Source organism: Pagrus pagrus (assembly GCF_965226575.1).
Source record: "Pagrus pagrus genome assembly, chromosome: 12".
Lineage (NCBI taxonomy): Eukaryota > Metazoa > Chordata > Actinopteri > Spariformes > Sparidae > Pagrus > Pagrus pagrus.
In genome coordinates this window covers 7,466,690-7,484,248 of record NC_140196.1, presented here as the reverse complement: position 1 = coordinate 7,484,248, position 17,559 = coordinate 7,466,690, and the positions used below count along the sequence as shown (strand labels likewise).

General features: G+C 41.4%; 2 protein-coding genes across 2 annotated transcripts; one reads left to right on the top strand and one right to left on the bottom strand.

The window, feature by feature from the left end:
- Positions 1 to 199: 199 nt before the first annotated feature.
- Positions 200 to 834, bottom strand: ccl20a.4 (chemokine (C-C motif) ligand 20a, duplicate 4). The gene is made up of 4 exons (XM_084368981.1): positions 751 to 834; positions 520 to 625; positions 329 to 409; positions 200 to 230 (listed from the first exon to the last, which is right to left on the bottom strand). The coding sequence occupies exons 1-4, from the start codon at positions 812 to 814 to the stop codon at positions 215 to 217; spliced, it is 267 nt and encodes an 88-aa protein (XP_084225107.1). The 5' UTR covers positions 815 to 834; the 3' UTR covers positions 200 to 214.
- A 5,507-nt stretch (positions 835 to 6,341) lies between these two features.
- On the top strand, positions 6,342 to 7,135 carry ccl20a.3 (chemokine (C-C motif) ligand 20a, duplicate 3). The gene is made up of 4 exons (XM_084368375.1): positions 6,342 to 6,475; positions 6,575 to 6,683; positions 6,795 to 6,881; positions 7,003 to 7,135. The coding sequence occupies exons 1-4, from the start codon at positions 6,397 to 6,399 to the stop codon at positions 7,049 to 7,051; spliced, it is 324 nt and encodes a 107-aa protein (XP_084224501.1). The 5' UTR covers positions 6,342 to 6,396; the 3' UTR covers positions 7,052 to 7,135.
- Positions 7,136 to 17,559: the final 10,424 nt, after the last annotated feature.

Below are 17,559 nucleotides of genomic sequence, written 5' to 3'. Positions count from 1 at the left end.
TTATGCTGTGTTAATTTCTATCAAACATCAGATTTACACTAATATATAAACACGGAAACAGCAAATTATTACAAAAATATCACATTTATTGGCAATAAGTAATATATTTAAAAACATACATATAAAGCAATACAAAAATATTCTATTTAATGACTAAAACTAAACAATCATCTTGTCTTTGTGTCTTTGAATTGGATTCCTCGGGTGATCTTCATCATGCTCGAACTTTTCTATTAAGAAAGACAACAAAGAAAACATTCACATAAGATTGTTGCATCCTGACTCAGTATTGATGCAGAAAATAGAGAGAACAGAGACATTGACTTACTGTGGCACAACCTCCTTCGCCCGGCGCACCCACTCTGCGTCAGGGTCGGTACAGACAGGTTTATTCTTTATAGTCTTGAAGCTGCATCAAGGCAAGTGGAGATAAAACACATCAGTACAATAGCAGAGCTGACTTTCTGTTTGTTATAGTAGTATATGTTTTTTTCAGACACACTGATTATATCTTCTTACATCACTGCCTTGATGTTGCAGTAACCTGTGTCCTCCTGGATTACGTAGTATTTCAGCCTCTTCACTGGGATTGGACTTTCATGGTACCGTGTGCAGCAGAAGGGACCTTTAAAGATGGGACAGCGCAAGCATGTCAGCAAAAACAGCACAGAATCCACAAGCAGCGACTCGTGTGTTCAGTCAACAACACAAGTGAAATGTACAATGACTAATAGCTGAAGTCAGACTTACTGCCTTCACCCAGCGCCACCAGCAGCACCAGCATCATGGAGACACACAGAGCGAGCTTCGCCATCCTCACACAGCTTCTCTTCAGTTTTCTGATCTCAAACGATGAAGGATGAACTGATAACGTTTGTCTCTGGCAGTGAGCTCTTAAATACTCTGCCAAATGGGAAATAAATGTCCCACCACATACCATCAAGTTATCTGGAATTACCGGAGCTGTAATGTTTTCGGGTCAAGCAGGAAACGTGAAATGTGCTGCGTACTTTTACCCACAACAATGGCAGAAAAAACCCCTGTACTGCGGGTTTGCACACATGAATCAAGGACACTTACATGTTACATTTCTTTTTAAAGGATCCGGATATGCGATTTTGCTGACAGTACATTTAATTCCTAACTTAGACACATCAGTTCCTTTCAAATACTATTCATATTATTGATTCTAATCATTCAGTAAGCAGTAGTGGGGTGTAACCTCGTGGCATTTATACATAAAAACACAATCAAAATGTTACATATCATCTTTTTATTTAACCCTGAACAGTAAGTGTGAACCTGTAGGCACTCTTTCATAATCAAATCAAGCACCTGATGAGGGAAATTCTTCTTTGTCTCAGCAGATCGACCTGCGACAGGTGATGCAAGTCTCAAGCCAAACACTTACACAATCTTATCAACTGTTAATATTCCATTAACAGGTGACAAAACAAACACACGAGGAATTTATTGCAACATTTTCCATTCACTGTGTCTGACCTGTGGGCGTGGCCAGGTGACTTCTACCTGCAGCCTGGTGAAGGGCGTGGAGCTGTCGCAGAACAGGAACGTGTCATGGACCTATCAGGGGAAGTCAAGGTCCTCAAACAAAGCCACACTTATATGACACTTATATGACACTTATATGACACTTATATTACACCTTAAACCAAAATAAAATAAACATATATCCATGAGATTTTCTGCATTTGTGGTTTTGTCACCAAAAGAAAGATGTTGATGTATGTATGTAATTTATCTGTGACTTCATAGTGACTATATTGGTTTTTTTTCTATTTCTCTTTTGTATTGTAAATATTGTGTTTGGTGCATGTTATTGATGACAGAATCAAATCGAGCTTTTTCCCTCGATATGTGGAAGACTTGACGGGGGTTTGGGGTTCATCCCCCCAAGAAAATTTCATTTTCTATTTTTCTCTGAAAATGTGAAATTTCACATCATTTTGAACTGTTACTATATTTCTGTGCAAAAAAAAAAAGGAAAATAAATAAGCAACACAAAAAGCTTAATGATAAAACTTGCTAAAGAAGTCCACTGGGGATCGACTTCAACCATTAGATCTTGGGAAAGGCATTTAGTTAGTTTTCAACATGCTCTACATGTTGATTTTACATTCGTTTGGCTTTGGTGCTGCCCAAAATGGCTTGTGTGCTGCGCTTAAGCCATGTAATGGTCGGGTTAACCAATCTTAAAGAACAATATACATTCACCTTTAATGCTAATGCTTGTTAACTTTAGAAAAATGTTGTATTATCATCTTTGTAAGTGAAATAAATCCATACAGAAACGATTTCTTACAAAAATACTTACTTACTCTGGTAGAGACTCCATTGCCTTCTGCACCCACTCCATGTCAGGACCGCCACAGAGAAGTTTGTTCTTCATCATCTTGAAACTGTATTAAAACAAGGGGACAGCTGACTTTCTGCTTGTTATAGTCTTGTGTGTTTTCTAGTATATATACATTTTATTTTCTTACATCACTGCCTTGATGTTGCAGTAACCTGTGGTTTCTGTAGAAGTTTAGCCCTTTGACTGGGACTAGATTTTCACAGTAGTGTTTGCAGCAAATGGGGCCTTTAGGGAAGAGACATTACAAATATGTAAGCAATAAAAAACAGCACAGTATCGAGAAAACAACAGGCAACAACAAATGTGTTCTTCCACATGAATAACTTTGGTGAAATGTACAATGGCATACTTACCGTACTGCTTTCACCCAGCACCACCAGCAGCACCAGTATTATGGAGACACACAGAGCGAGCTTCGCCGTCCTCACACAGCTTCTCCTCAGCAGTCAATCAGTGTTCTGATCTCAAATGATGAAGTGATAATGTATATCTCTGGCAGTGTGGTTTAAATACTCTGCCAAATGGGAAAGTACCACCACAAGACCAGGAGCAACCTGGAAATGCTTGCCAGTGCTTTAAGGTATTGTAACAACTCTGGCAGAAGATTCCTCTCCTTAGGGTTGCACACAGATATCTAAACACACCTTTGTGCTCCTTTTTTCAATTTTTTTCATGTTGTGATGCTAATGATGATTCTCAGAAACAGTCAGTTTGGTGCATTGCTATCTTAGACACATTGGATCCATGGTTAACACAAGAGATTTTCACGTTTTGTTCTACAACATAAAATACGACAATAAAAACCCCCCTCCTGAATTATAAAGTGCTTACGTGTCTCAAAAAAAGTGGTGGCTAACAAGTGGCTAAATTAAATCATGTCTATTTCTCAAGCGAGACCTGAGAACAAGAATAATAACACGTACTGTATAATAATGTGACATGAACCCCAAACCACACTGCACCTCACAATAACACAACATCCTGCTGACCTTGTTGCTGCTCACAGACATCATGATGCAATGTAGACACGACATTTTGTCAGTAATTATGACCGCACGCTGCATTTCACTGTATTTATTTTCCACTCCAGCAGCCCCGTTTAACATTACACATCACCTGGCTTATAAAAAGCTTTTATTTACCACAGGGAAATGCAAATGATCCAACGAGAGTGATGCAGATGTGACCAGCAAGTAAAAATAGCGACACGCAAGTCAGAGTAAATCCATGAACATGTTTTTCCAGCGTCCAAACACAGTAAAAAAAAATATTTCAATTGCCAAGTACCCAAAGGTATAAAGACAGCCCACACACACATCTTTAGGACAAAGTTCACACAGATGTTGGTGAAGGTTCTCAGTCATCCAGGTCATGGTTATTTTAAATGCTATATCGTAGGTGACTGTGCGTGTTTCAGTTTCTTGAAGATGATTCACCTCAGATGCTCTGATGAAGGCCACGCCGGGCCAAAACGTTAGCATGTAGTTTGGCACGGCCAGAATAAATTGGTGAGTTTGAGATTTGTCAAGTTTGTTCTGAGGATTTCTGTGTGTGCTTCCTTTATAGCTTTGGGTGTTCAGCAGTTGGAATATATGACTTTGGTTTATTACCACAAAATAAAACACTGGAGAGGCTCATCTTATAAAAGATTAAAGCAACAAATGTAACTTCCTCCGAGCTGCCAACACAAAGCGCCGGCAACCGATGAACTGGGGTGACAATCAACAATCTTCTTTCTACAGGAGGTTACATTTTGTGAATGAACACATGTATTTTTAAGGTTATAATTTTATACAATCTACCAAGATAAGATGAGATGAGATGAGATGAGATGAGATGCTACAAACATTTACAGTACAATAGAAAAACCAGTAAACAAGCAGTAACAGCCAGTGGGTTCCCCGGGTCACGGTCCCACACTGGGCCCAGTTTTAAGACAATAAAGAGCATGAAATATCAGTGAAATATACAAAATATAAAGTGTTTAAGGAGTTAAATGCAAAAACAATAGAAGTAAGACAAGTTAACTACAAGAGAAAACTATAAATAAACAAAAATAAGATATTTAGTTCAAATGGCAAAGACACTGAAATTAAGATTGGAGGTAGAGAAAAAGAAGTAGGATCGCACACCTGATCATCAACATAATAATACACATGATATTAAGCATTAATTAAACTGATGAGCAGTAATGCACATGCCATTGAAAGAGTAGTTGTCGTAGTATCAGACAAAGTCCTCATTTCACAGAGGACATCTTGACATGTCACAAGGAGGAAGGTGTAAAAAGCTGCTTGGCTCTCGGGCTCTGGTGAAGCCTTTATTACTAACACTTGAGCTTTTCTTAATATGACAAGTGTGAAAAATAAAACTCTTTTACAGCTCTGAGGTCTCTAGAGAACCAGGTAAAGTTAAGCTCCGGGTGTTAAACGTCCTGAAAACCTGCTGTATTTACTCACTCGACTCCTTATAAGCAAAGTGATCCTGAAGCAGATTTCTGAACTCTGAACAGTTTCTATCAACCGTTTGGGATATTCCTCATGATACAATTTTGCATATTTTTTTTTTCTTCTCGGTGGTTTTGAGTGGGCTGTGAAAAGGGTCTATTGAAATACTCTTTTTTGTGTGAGTAGGTGTCACTCCATGTCTTGTTCTCACAGACACGTGGTTTCTTCAAATATACCTTTCATTAAAGGACAGGTTCACATTTTTAAAGTGTGTTTGCACACATGTTCATTAAGAAAAAAAGACTTAACATTGGAAGATATCAAGTTAATTTGACTTCCTCAGACGGCTGAAGCCTCATATTCACTAAATCAGCCCGTCACTTACATTTGAGTCGCGCTGGAAAGCGACTACTTCAAGTCTAACCTGAACAGAAAGAGAGATTACAGTGACCGTTAAGTCTTTTATTAACACATGAGCACACGACTATCGTTTTAAGTTTGGTCTCACTGTTACAGCGGAATAATAAAAGTAACATGTAATTAAGTTGAATTGTAATATGCAAAATGCAGGTCGCAGGAAATCAGTGAAGGGTTGCGTGCTCCGTACATGTGGTTTGGTTTTGGTGGAAAGTCGATGATGCACAGTCGGACAGACATTTAAGTGTATCGTGACCTATTTCAATGCACCCCATCTTTCCTTTGATGCACGGTTCTTGAGTATAAAGTAAGTGTTCCTCTGACCTAGAAAACAACCTTTGTACCTCAACGCAACCTACTTGTTGCAGCCCACATCAAGCCAGTGCACACTGATCTCTTCTGTGAAACTGACTCCTGTCTGAGCGCTCTCCGTCCAACTTGATTTGAAATAATTAGTTTTGGTTTATATTCTGTCGTTAGCCGTATTGTGCAGAGCAATTAGGAGGGAGACACACCTTTTGTAACTTTCCAAGCTTGTATTGTGATGTGAAGGTGTGGTGAACTGAAGATTTAACATGTGTGACCCAACTCTAATTGAATTAGTTTTATAGGTAGATGTTCAACAGTTTCATATATATGTATATTTATTTTTATTCTGTCTGATTCTGTTTTGTTCTGTTCATATCTGTTATGTAGTTGTGCTGAGCCACTGTTCAGAAACATGACCGTTCCCTCATACTGGTTGTTTTTATCTATTTTCCTGCAACTTCATCTTTCAACACTTTCTTAGACTTTTGCAAATTGATATCTTCTCTTTCATCAACACATGCAAAATAATCTGAACTTCATCTTATTCACAGCTGAGTGACAATACCTCTAACTGTGTGAGTGTGTGTGAGTGTGTGTGATACATCTCTCCCACCCCACCTTCCCCTTTTTTTTTCTTTTGCTGGGGAAAGTGAGGGGAGTTTTCGGTGATGGTGCAACACTTCAATCTCATTTTTTTTTTCTGTGTGGAAGTTCCAGGATGTCTGGAGGGATATATAAGCCTGCTGTGTTCAGCAGGTTGTCACCACAGCCTCTCTGACTCCACCCGAAGACAGGACGAGACGACAGCTCAGCTCAGAGTCACAGCTGCCAACGCAGAGCAAAGACATGGTGTCAGTCAAAGCTTCAGTGATGGCGATCGCACTGCTCACCTTTTGTGTGCTGAAGGCGAACACAACCGCAGCAGGTATGCACCGTTCTGTTTTCTGGCCACGATAGACGAATGCATTTCTCTCTCTTTACTTTCATTTTTTCTAATCGGATCATCTTTCCTCTCGATTCACAGCGTATGCCGAATGTTGTCGAAGTTACACGACAAGAAAACTGCCATTTCCTGCGATCAGGGGATACTCGGTCCAGACTATCACAGGAGTGTGTCACATCAATGCCATCATGTGAGTATCAGTAAAATGATTTTTTAGCAGAAAATTAAACAACACAGGAGACACAACATTGGTGTTTATCGTAAGTGTGTAATTATTCATCTCTTTCCTTTAAATCTACAGTTTCCACTATACTTTCGACAAGAAGAAGGGAAGGGCATGCACCAATCCTGCTCTGCCCTGGGTGATGGACTACGTCAACCGTTTGAGGTGCGATTTAAACAAAGAAATTGTGCATTATATACAGAAAAACACTATAATTCTGCAGGCTTTTTAAACGTATTTTCACAAGCGTATCGCTGAATTAAAACTTGACCTATTTTCATTGCAGGAATAAAGCACAAAGGGTTCACGACCAGACCTCAAGAGGTCAGAAATGAAGTGATGCAGCTTTCTGAAGAGGGACGACGGAGGCCAGCCGCAGCAAACACACTGTTTTATATCTCAGCTTTGCTTTATGTCCAGTAAAATAGTGATGTTTCACAGAGCAATGTCTGAAATATTTTTGTATTCTTTGTTAACATGTCATATTTGTACATTTTGTAAAATAAAAGGATTAAAGTTTTGTTTGAATATAACAAACTGTCTAATGAGTGTTTTTGTGGCTACATTATAGTGTAGCGGACAGAAGTCTAACGTGTACTCTTCCCCGACAGCACACAACTTTGTTATCTGAACTTCCTTGTTTATTTTCTCACGGTGAAAAAATTCCAGCGCTGGAAGTTTTGCCTCCCGCGATCAAAAGCTGTCAATAGTTTAACAGTCAGTGATGCAAGTCCTGTGACATCAGGAGGAGGAAGTATCAGAGCTGTTTACATAGAGTACGCAGCAGAACAGGTATTTCCATGTTGACACGCAGCCGGCATCAGCTGTACTGAAGCGTAAACACCTTGTTTACTTCAGAGGTCACGGTGTCAGGAACTTCCAGAGACTAACACTGTTGGAAACACAGAACAGTGTCCTTTAAATTTCATTTTTGGATCATTTGTTTTGCTTTTTTACATTTTTAAATCATGCATCTCATGTTATCGGGCTTTCATTCTGTGGTCCTGGATGAGTTTTTGTATTTTTTTATAGTTTTTCACTAGATCAAGCAATTTATCTGTGTTTTGGCCCCATGTGCCAAAAACATGCTATTTCCCTTGTGTCCTATAGGGGGCCTTGCCTCAAATTAAAACTTAAAACTCATGCAACTGATAAAAGACCACATTAAGTACAAAAAAATGTTACATGTCAAAAACTGCCATGGAAGTACTATAAGTTGAGTATACAGAAAATTACAATTCTTTGTGTTTTTTCATTTAAGAAAACAGTGGCATCATGTAACCCAGTGGAAGATAAAATAATATTAATATACATTTTTTTTGACAGTGTTTGTACTAAATTTGGTCTAAGTACATTATTTTTTATCAGTTGCACGAGGGTTTCAGAACAATTTCACGTGTTTTTGTTTTTTTTAAATACCCTTAAAAGGCCGGAGAGGCATCATCACAGAACTGCATCCTGAGTTTTATGCTTCTGTAACACGTTTCCTCACAGTCCAGCATACAGTATCAGATCATTGTTTAAATCGTTTGGGAATTTTGTGAAGAATTTACAATCTAAACTCGCACAACCGTCCATGAAAAGGCTCGGTGTTGACTAATTTGTAAGCTTGAAGTTAGGCTGCCGATATTTAGCCTAAGTGGCCACCAAAGCGATATGTGACAGGTATGGGATGATGGTAAAAGTTAGAGCAATAACAACAGAGCACAAAAGAGCCATGAAGTTAGAAAGCTCACTCAAGTTGAACAAAGATAGCTGACGTTAGCTGCCGTAAGCCAACAACTAGGTGAGCAAACAGGCCTCTATATGTGGCATCAAACCTCCTGATGAATTACACTGGTGTGTTTTGTGGCTTATGAAGTCGACTATCATGTGGACACAGTATTAGGTGGTATTTCTTCTTTAAGATGCAGCATTGTCTTAAAAGGGAGCAGAGCTTTTAAATGTAACGTGAAATGAAATAATTAATCCAGGTGAACCGTGAATTTCAACTAAATACACTTTAAAGCAACCGAGCAACTCGGCTTCTTTCCTCTGATCCCTCTCTGTGTGACTGTAGAAAGGAGCTGTGCAGCTTAAACACGAGGAGGCAGCTCTGCAGATGAGACAGACAGGAAGCAGACATTAATCGCCACAAAAAATAATCAGTCGTCTTCTTATAAGTCCGCTTAACGCTAAGCTATCTGTCAGACTGCCTGATTGTGGTAAAGTTGATATTTTTGACAAGTTATGCAGCGTGATTATGTAAGACCATCTTCATAAAGGTTTAATGCGTAAGAGTCGGCCTCTTTCAAACAGAGAGCAGCACATCAGCAGAGGAACCACTAACTGCTTTCTGTACTCTTTTCTGCTGTAGCTACTAGCTGCCATTTAGTTTGCCAGCTAGTTAGTTAGCCGTGCAGCTAGTGGCTCTAACATGGCACCAGGAGCTGCAGGCCAGTAGCTTGGAGCAAAGTGGGTCCTGAAGGCAACACAACTGGGGTCAGCAGCCTCCTGGTGTCAAAACTGATATTTCTTCACTTTGTGTTGATAATTTTATTTATTTATTTAATGTTTGACAGTAGAACTCTTATATTATCTATATTATATAATATATATAATATGTTATATTATATATTGCAGCTTGAATTGTAAATTGGGAAATTAAAAAGAAATAAAAATGTGATTCTAATGAGGGGAGGGGAGGAAATTTAATCAAATGCAGGCAGGATGCAAGAATTATTATTATGAAACTGTCTTGCTTATGTGGCCCGACTCGGTGGTTTCAGAACTAACTGAGAACTAATAAAATTAAAATACAACAACACAGTATTCAGGGACCTTTGGTCTGATAATGATCCACCTTCAAACAAATGCATAGTCTCATTGATAATAATATAATTAATCAGTTTTGTTCCCCAGTTGCTTTATCATGAGAACTTATTAGTTGTTATGTTGGTATTTAAATTGTTTCTCTAAAGCACTCAAAATATACAAACCAGAAACAGGGTTAGTGTTGTTAGTGTTCGTTGTAACTCTTACAAAAGAGATGATAACAAGCATGAGTACATTTTAAATCAAAGACGAGCTAAACAGAATAAATAATGAATAAAATAGGTTTCACTGTGTTTTGCTCTGCGAACTATTTCATGTGATTTCTACAATAATCCCAGAATGAAGGATCCCCGTCCACCTGAAGTCTGAACACTAGATGGCGGTAGCATCACTTCAGAGACGAAGCGCTGTGAAATCATGTCTCAGCAACACTTTTCTTAGTTTTTGCTGTTTCAGTCCCGTTTCTACGTCAAAGTGTCATCACACGGCCTGACGATGTGTCCTGCCGGGTCACACGGTGATGTGGACTTTCAGCTGCGTCTCCACACTGTCTCCTTCTCTTTCCACACATCAACATTTGCCTCATCACGGGTGGGTTTTTAACATCTCTGTAAAGCACTTTTCTGAATTCAAAGTGCTTAAAATTATACTTTTTTTTTCTTTCTTTAATCATAATGTGTTTCATGTCCGGTCCGTGGGCCTCAGCTGTGGCTGCTGGCGACACCAACAAAGCTGAACAAATGCGTGTTTTCTCCTGTCGCATGAATCCATCCCAAATGACAGTCTGGAGCCACGCTCGCAGCCACTATTACATCACCTCCACTGTTCTGCACCAGTGTACAGAGTGCTTTTCTATGAATTATACAGAGAGACCGGGGAGAGGGAGAGGGACGTGGACATGGGGGGCTGGTTAGTAAATGACAGAGAGAGTACATACTGTTAGAAAAAGAGCGAATGGGAAAAGACACACAGTAAATAATCACACCGGACACTAAACCATTGGATTCTGATTTAACTTTATTGAATTAAATTCACTAATCAGTCATAAAATAAACTCTCCAGCAAACATCAGCACTTCATGAAGAGCATAAAACACATTCCTGAACACATATCGAGCAGTGAGTTACAGACACAGGACACGGTGTCGGAGAGTCGTTACAGACGGGCTGCAATGAGAAATGGCAGCAGCGTGGCCGGGGCCCAGACTGTCTGAGGGAAGACAAGGTTATAGACTGTGTTTTTCCCGTGAGGCTGCTTGAGTATAGAAAGAAAATAACATATTGCACTCTGAGATCAGCAGACAGGTCCTCTGTCATAACACACACACACACACACACACACACACACACACACACAGGGAGGCAGACAGGAAACCAGACAGTCTCTCATGAAACTCAAACACAGATAATGAGACATGCTCAGTCAAAAAGGTGAAAACAATCTTCTCTCTGTATTAGCAAACGGCTCATATCCTGCAGCTCCACCGCCAAAGAATATTGAGATATGCATTAAAAAAACTAGATCATAATTTTGCTGGCGCTGTAATCTTTCCACCTTTTTTTTTTTTTTTACCCCCCACTCTCGTCCTCTCTCCCTTCTCTTTGTCACTCGCTCGCTCTCCTCCAGCACAGTTAGCACAGAGTTAACTGGGCTCGGTATATAATTAGACAAACAAAAAAGAGAGGGATGAAACATCTAAAGGAGAAGAGACTCCAAATGATTACACATTCACTCCGCTTCCTTCCCCCTTGCTGCACACATAACCGCCAATTAGAGGAGAAAAGAGGAGGATGAGGACAAGCAAGCAGCCAGAAGTCTATTTGTGTCTCTATCTCTCTCTCTCTCTCTCTCTCTCTCTTCCCCCTGAAGACTCACAGCGCCAGGGAGGGAGGAAGAGAGGAGAAAATAGAAGTGAAAAACAAGAAGCATATAAATAAAGAAATCAGAGTGTTTCACATCCGGTCGGCTGATTGGCTGAGACACGAGTCAGGCAGATCTGGGCCACAGTTGCACTCATTGTTCAGTGAGCTTTTCTACACAGTCCAACCCAGCGACAGCAATGAATGTTGATTGTGACCTTTGGTCTTTGGGCGCAGTGGAAACAGAGCATCACTCTTGTACGTGCGTCTTCGTCGCCGAGATTTGCATGCGCCCACTTGCCCTTTTGTTCATTTCTTCTTTTTTTCTCGGGCTCGTTCCTGACGTGGTCGGAGCATGCCGCGGGGCACAGTCAACGGTCGATGGTTTTTATGTGATCCATACCAAACTCACCGACAGCGTTGAATGTTCACCGAGGCAAGCGGGACAGCGGCCGTGAGCGTGAGCCGAGCTGACAGACATGTAAGGGGGGAGGGAGGGACGGAGGGACGGAGGGAGGACAGTCAGACAAGAGAGGGGGGACAGAGGCGATGATGTGGCTCAAACCGCGGAGGTCAGGCCGCACGGCATAGCGCAGCGGGGACATAATGACACGGGACAGTGGCAGAATGAGTCCACTGTCGGCGAAGGTGCTTCTGGTGATGTTACACATGATCAAACGCAGGAACTTAAACTGAGAGGATGTGCTGTAATGCATTACCACCACCTTGTTAATCAGAGCAGCTCCGAGTCTTTCATCTTCACTTCAAAATTAGCCGTAACAGCATCTGAAACACAGACGAAGGGGGAAAAAAATTGTCAGCATAGATATTGCACAGTATTTTTGTCTTTAAAGGGTCAGTTCACCTAAATTTACAAGAATACATCTTCTCCATTTCATCTTGTCAAATCTAATTTTGGTTTCCTTTTCACAGGTTTTTTTTTTTAAACATTAGCAAAATCACAATGTCCAAATGGCTGAAGCTGCCAATTTTGAAGCTGATCACATCTTTGTTCTCTAGATTTCAGAAGATGTTTTTGTTTGGTTCAGACCCCAACACACGTCACGTCATCTGGATTTTAATCGTTTTTTCAGTGAAAATTCAAATTCTGATGCAAAAATGATCAGTCCCACTAATCGTGAATCGTACTGCAATCGCAATATTTGTCAAAACAATTGCAATAGGATTTTACTATATCCTGCAGCATTGATTGAGACATATTTAACTCTAATTAATCCACAACACAGTTCTCATCACAGACTTTTCCAGCGCTCCAGGGTGCAACTATTTTGGTTGCGCAAAAACCTGTCAAGTGCGACTACTCATCTTCATCGGTTGCATTGGTGCGCCTGGAAGTCAAGCAGTGTGTGTAGACAGTTCCCTTTGAACAAACACAAGCCTACAAAAAATATTTTCTTCGCTTGCTAATGTTGATTGATAATGAATTGTTGTTATCGATGTTTAATTATTTAATTATTTTTGTTAAATGTAAAAAAGTTAAGCAGACAAGTAAAACCAGTGTAAAAAGTTAGTCTGGAGCAGGGACACAACACTAGAATAAGAGGGAGAATGACTAAACAACAGAAATGGCTAATCAGATGAGCTTTACAAGAAATTAAAGGTGCAGTGCACACATCTTCATTCCTTTACTTTGTTTGTATTTGCAGGAGCCTTCTAAGTGGCCACCTCCTGCCAGTTCTGGGGACCTTATTACACTCTGATGACAGCTTGTTTTTTCAGTGAAGAATGAAAGTAAATCAAATTAATATATATTTTTAATTCTAAATAATATTGTAAATATTATAATAGGTTGAATTTCTTTTCTAAAACTATAAAGTGCATCTCTAATATAAATGCCAAACAAACAAAAAAATGTTGAACAATATGTGAGAACGGTTCTTATGCACGTCTAGTCCAGAGAACAATGCTGCGATGTCCTGCTGTGCAGCCAAGCTTTTTGTTCCCCAGCCATCGGCCGGCCACAGGCTGAGAGCTCCCATTGTCAGCAGCGGGGAACAACTGCCAACAGTGTCGCTGCGCTGCCGCACGGACCGGGGGCTGACGTCAGGATGCTAAACGCTGATCTATGGTCATCCATCGGCCCCGTTTCATCGGCTTAGGGTGCTGATGTCATTGAGCAGGCTAGACCTGCATCCATTACTCTGCCGTGGGAGGCCGAGCGACGTCGGGCTAGCATGATAACACACTGGCTACAATGGATGAGTAATGCATGGCGTTATTGCAGCTATAATTCAGAGGGTCATAAAAGAGACAATTTGGTTTTTGTCTCGTGAGTATGCTGGGTATTTGAGTTATTGCCTCGCCTGCATGCTTTCACGACGTGCTCTCCTTTATGAATATGCAAGAATGTACAAATTAAATTATGAAGGAAAATAAATAAATTAAGTCAAATCATGTCGTATAACCTTTATAGCCACTTAGTAAATAACAAAACACCACAAACTGCCTGTGTAATAAAAGAAAAAGGAGTTTTTAGGGCTTTATTTATCCTGGTGTCTGCAGCCTGTGAACCAGAAGTCTCTTCTCTCTCAAAGCTGCTCAGATAAGAGACTAAATTCATAATCCATATTACATCTTCCCAACTCACACTTCCACCTCGTCCCACAATGAGACCCGAAATGAAAAATAGGCAGAGGGGTCGAGGGAGAGGAGAAAAGGGGGCTTTGCCATGGCAACCCCTGTGTCAGCCAGCCATTTCTTCTTAATCCCCCCCAGTTCAATGTCGCGCCCTCTGAGGGACCCCCTCTCTACAGCTGAATATTTCTTTTGTGTTGAGAGTCTGTGTGTGTGTGTGTGTGTGTGTGTGTGTGTGTGTGTGTGTGTGTGTGTGTGTGTGTGTGTGTGAGGGAGGGAGGGATCACAGAGGGGGGAGGGATTGGGGTTAGGGGTGGTTGGGGGGGAGATCATAGCTAACCCAGCTTAAATGGGGGGCCAAGCTGCAGGCCACAGAGTCTCAACATTACACCGGGGGTACAAACCAGAGATCAAATCACTCACAGACACACACACACACGCACATATACGTACACACATTTAAACGCTATATTGATGGAGGGAGATAATCTTTTGAAATAGCAGATAATTACATCATATGGCGAACAGCCGGGCCTCTCCTCCCCGAGCCTATCAGCAACAAACCCTGCACTTTACCTTTTTTTTTTCCCCTTTCTTTTATGAAACTCTCGTGGCAGCTCGCTCGTCTCTGCCTGAGCAGGCCACTCTACGTTACTGACAAAAGCGGGTTTTTTGGAGGAGTGGGTGGGGAAAAAGGCGTCAGCTGCTAGACAAAATTAAAAGGCCTCTGTTTGTTCCCGACAATAAACGTCCCCGTCTTCGGAGCTCCTCCACAGCTGCAGCCGGATAGGCTTTCGTTTTCTAGCTGCGGACTAATAGAGAGCAGCGTCTCCTTCCTCTACTGTAAGCCGATTTAGCGCGCGGGATCAAATTCAGGAGGTTTATAGTCATCTCTCTGCGATGCTGCACCACCGAGGAAGAGGACAAAAGAATGTGACACATGGGGAAGAAGCAGCGACGGAGAAGCTAAGAGGATGTTTTAATGATGACGTGGAGTATACCTGATGGAAATTATCCGCGTGGAGGCACAGAAGTCCGCACCAGGACACCTACAGAGAGAAGACAAGAGCAGACGGAGACACGAAACAGTTAGAGGAAAAGAAAATCTAATATAAAAACAAATCCAATCTCAATCTGATTTTCACTCGAAAGTTTCCTAATCAACAGATGATTAACGTTCAGTGCATCCTCCGGAAATCCCAAAACGTGCTTCCCCCCACCAAGGCTGGGCGACGGAGGCGGGTGGAGGGGAAGTGCCAGTGGTGTGTCTCCGGGGTGGTCTGATGTGGCCGTGGGCGAGGCTTTAATGTAGCTGCATGTCCACTCCAGTGTATACTGTACATCGTACTAATGACTAACAGACCTGCAGTCTGCCTGTAGGGGCCTCACACGCCACTCCATGCCTACACATGCATATGCTCCACTTTAATGGCAGCCTTCAGACTTCATTTGAAGTGTGCTGAAAAACAGTGAGCCCGGGTTTTTCATGAGGGAGGAAAAATATGACTTTGGGGGACCTACAGTGCCCTCGGTCTAATATTTGACCCCTGTGGCTTGATTATAAAAAGCGGCCTTTTAAATCAAAATATGCGTAATTACAGGTCGGCTGCTCTGTGGCGGTTCTTTGTCTAGCATGTATAGATCTGGGCTTGCCAAACATCTGGCTGGGATATTATATGCAACATAGGCTGCAGGCATAATTTTAAGGATGTATATTCTCAGGCAAGCCTGGCCAAAGAATCTAACTTAAAGGGTAGGTTCACCCAAAAAAAGAATAATTCATTCAGTATCGACTCAACCCCATGCTGATAGAAAGGAAATACTGAGGACAAAAAAAAAAAAACATAAAATGGCTCCAAACAGCAGAACAGCTTCTCCTAACTACTGTAAAAGATGGGGACTTGTTTTAAAATGTAAAAAAACAAGTGAGAAAAATCATAAAAACTGTTGAATCTAAGTCAACTAGCTGAGATCTTCACTGTAGCTGCTAAGCGTTAGCGCACACAATAATGGAAGTGGGTGGACAAGCTTGATTTGCACATCGAGGGTGTAAATAATCAATTTTCTCTTTAAATCAATTTGAGATCTTTGGGCCTCTGGAGACTTTGATTACAGAGGTCGAGCTGTGTGGAGCCATTTTTTATGATATCTTTCCCTGTCCCTGTCTACTTCAATTGTTTAGGAGAATGCTGAAATGCTGTAGAAGCTCCTGAAATGTTTTGTGGACTACGAGACTTTACTCGACTTTCTATCGGCAAGGGGGTGAGTAGATAATCGAATTTTCATTTTTGGGTGAACCTATCCTTTAATCTTAACCTTCGCAGCTTCTAGAAAATGTATTTTCTTCCCTTGTGTCGTACAACTTTCTCTGAAAATAATACTAATAAAAAAAATATAATCTCCTTCGCTACTACCATCAACACCTGAGTGAAAACAAACGTTAAAAGCAGTGAAAGTGCTTCATGCCAATCTAGTCTATTAGAGAGCAAAGGGCACATTGTAACACAAGGTGCAGAGTCTGTTCAACAAGTGCGTCGACATAAACCAAAAACAAAAGGCACAGAGTTAGTGCCTTGGGTCTGATTGGCAGGGTGGGGTCATTGGGCGACCCCTGACCTTTTTAACCCCGAGGAATGTTGTCGTGCTGGTGCGTGTATTGTTCCAGCCTCCCTGAGGAGCCCCAGCCGAGCATCAGATGAATGCTGAACGCTCAGTGTTCCTGAGGGCTTCTCCTTTCCCCCCACAGAAAACCTCCTCTTTCTTCCCCTAATCCTTTTTTTCTTTTCTGCTCTTCATCCTCAGACTTCATCAAACAAAAGGTATCAACAGGTCCAAAAGTGCGCCTGAAGTGCACACGCCACTAACGAGGGTACCAGGCTGACTCTCCTCGCCGACCTAAATGGCCAACAAAGATCCAGTAAAAGGGCGCCTAAGAAAACCGCACTCGAGCAAAAACCTTCTTTGCACCGATCGCTCATCAAATAAACCAGTGTTTTTATTGGTCCGGCGTCCAGATCTAAAGAGATGTGAGTGTCTTCAGGCAGTCTGAGAGTCTGGCTCTGGAGGAAGTCAGCAGCAAGTAGAAGGAGACTGACAGATGAGAGGGCCAGACAGACAATTACTGGCCAGGTATGTCCTTTATACCCACCTAGGGCTGGTCAGAGGAAATGGAGGAATTTATGATGTCATAAAAAAGTGCCAGAAGAGAGGTGCCTGAGAACAGGTTGTCTCTGGAGCAGGAGCCATAAAAGACTCCTGCGGCTTCCGCTCCCTCCCCCTGACAACCACCCGAGATGATAACAGTAGGCTGAGCGCCGTTGGGCCAGAGCAGACAGACACAAGAAGCACAAGTGTATCGGGGCTGCAGCTAACGCTTATTTTCACTGTCACTTAATCTGATTATTCTCTCGATTTTGGTTTATGAAATGTCGATCTGTGACGTCGAAGATGACGTCCTCACGTGTCTCGTTTTGTCCACAACCCAAATGCAGATTGCTGTTATAAAAGAGTAAAAAAAACGGAAAATATTCACATTTAAAGGTGCATTACGTAGTTTAGGGGGAGGACATTTTAAT

Coding starts and splice junctions, on each gene's coding strand:
- ccl20a.3 (XM_084368375.1), top strand. CDS start 6,397: ATGGTGTCAGTCAAAGCTTCAGTGATGGCGATCGCACTGCTCACCTTT. Junction 6,476..6,574: donor GGCGAACACAACCGCAGCAG/GTATGCACCGTT, acceptor CTCGATTCACAG/CGTATGCCGAATGTTGTCGA. Junction 6,882..7,002: donor GACTACGTCAACCGTTTGAG/GTGCGATTTAAA, acceptor TTTTCATTGCAG/GAATAAAGCACAAAGGGTTC.
- ccl20a.4 (XM_084368981.1), bottom strand. CDS start 814: ATGGCGAAGCTCGCTCTGTGTGTCTCCATGATGCTGGTGCTGCTGGTG. Junction 626..750: donor GGTGGCGCTGGGTGAAGGCA/GTAAGTCTGACT, acceptor CCATCTTTAAAG/GTCCCTTCTGCTGCACACGG. Junction 410..519: donor TGCAACATCAAGGCAGTGAT/GTAAGAAGATAT, acceptor GCCTTGATGCAG/CTTCAAGACTATAAAGAATA.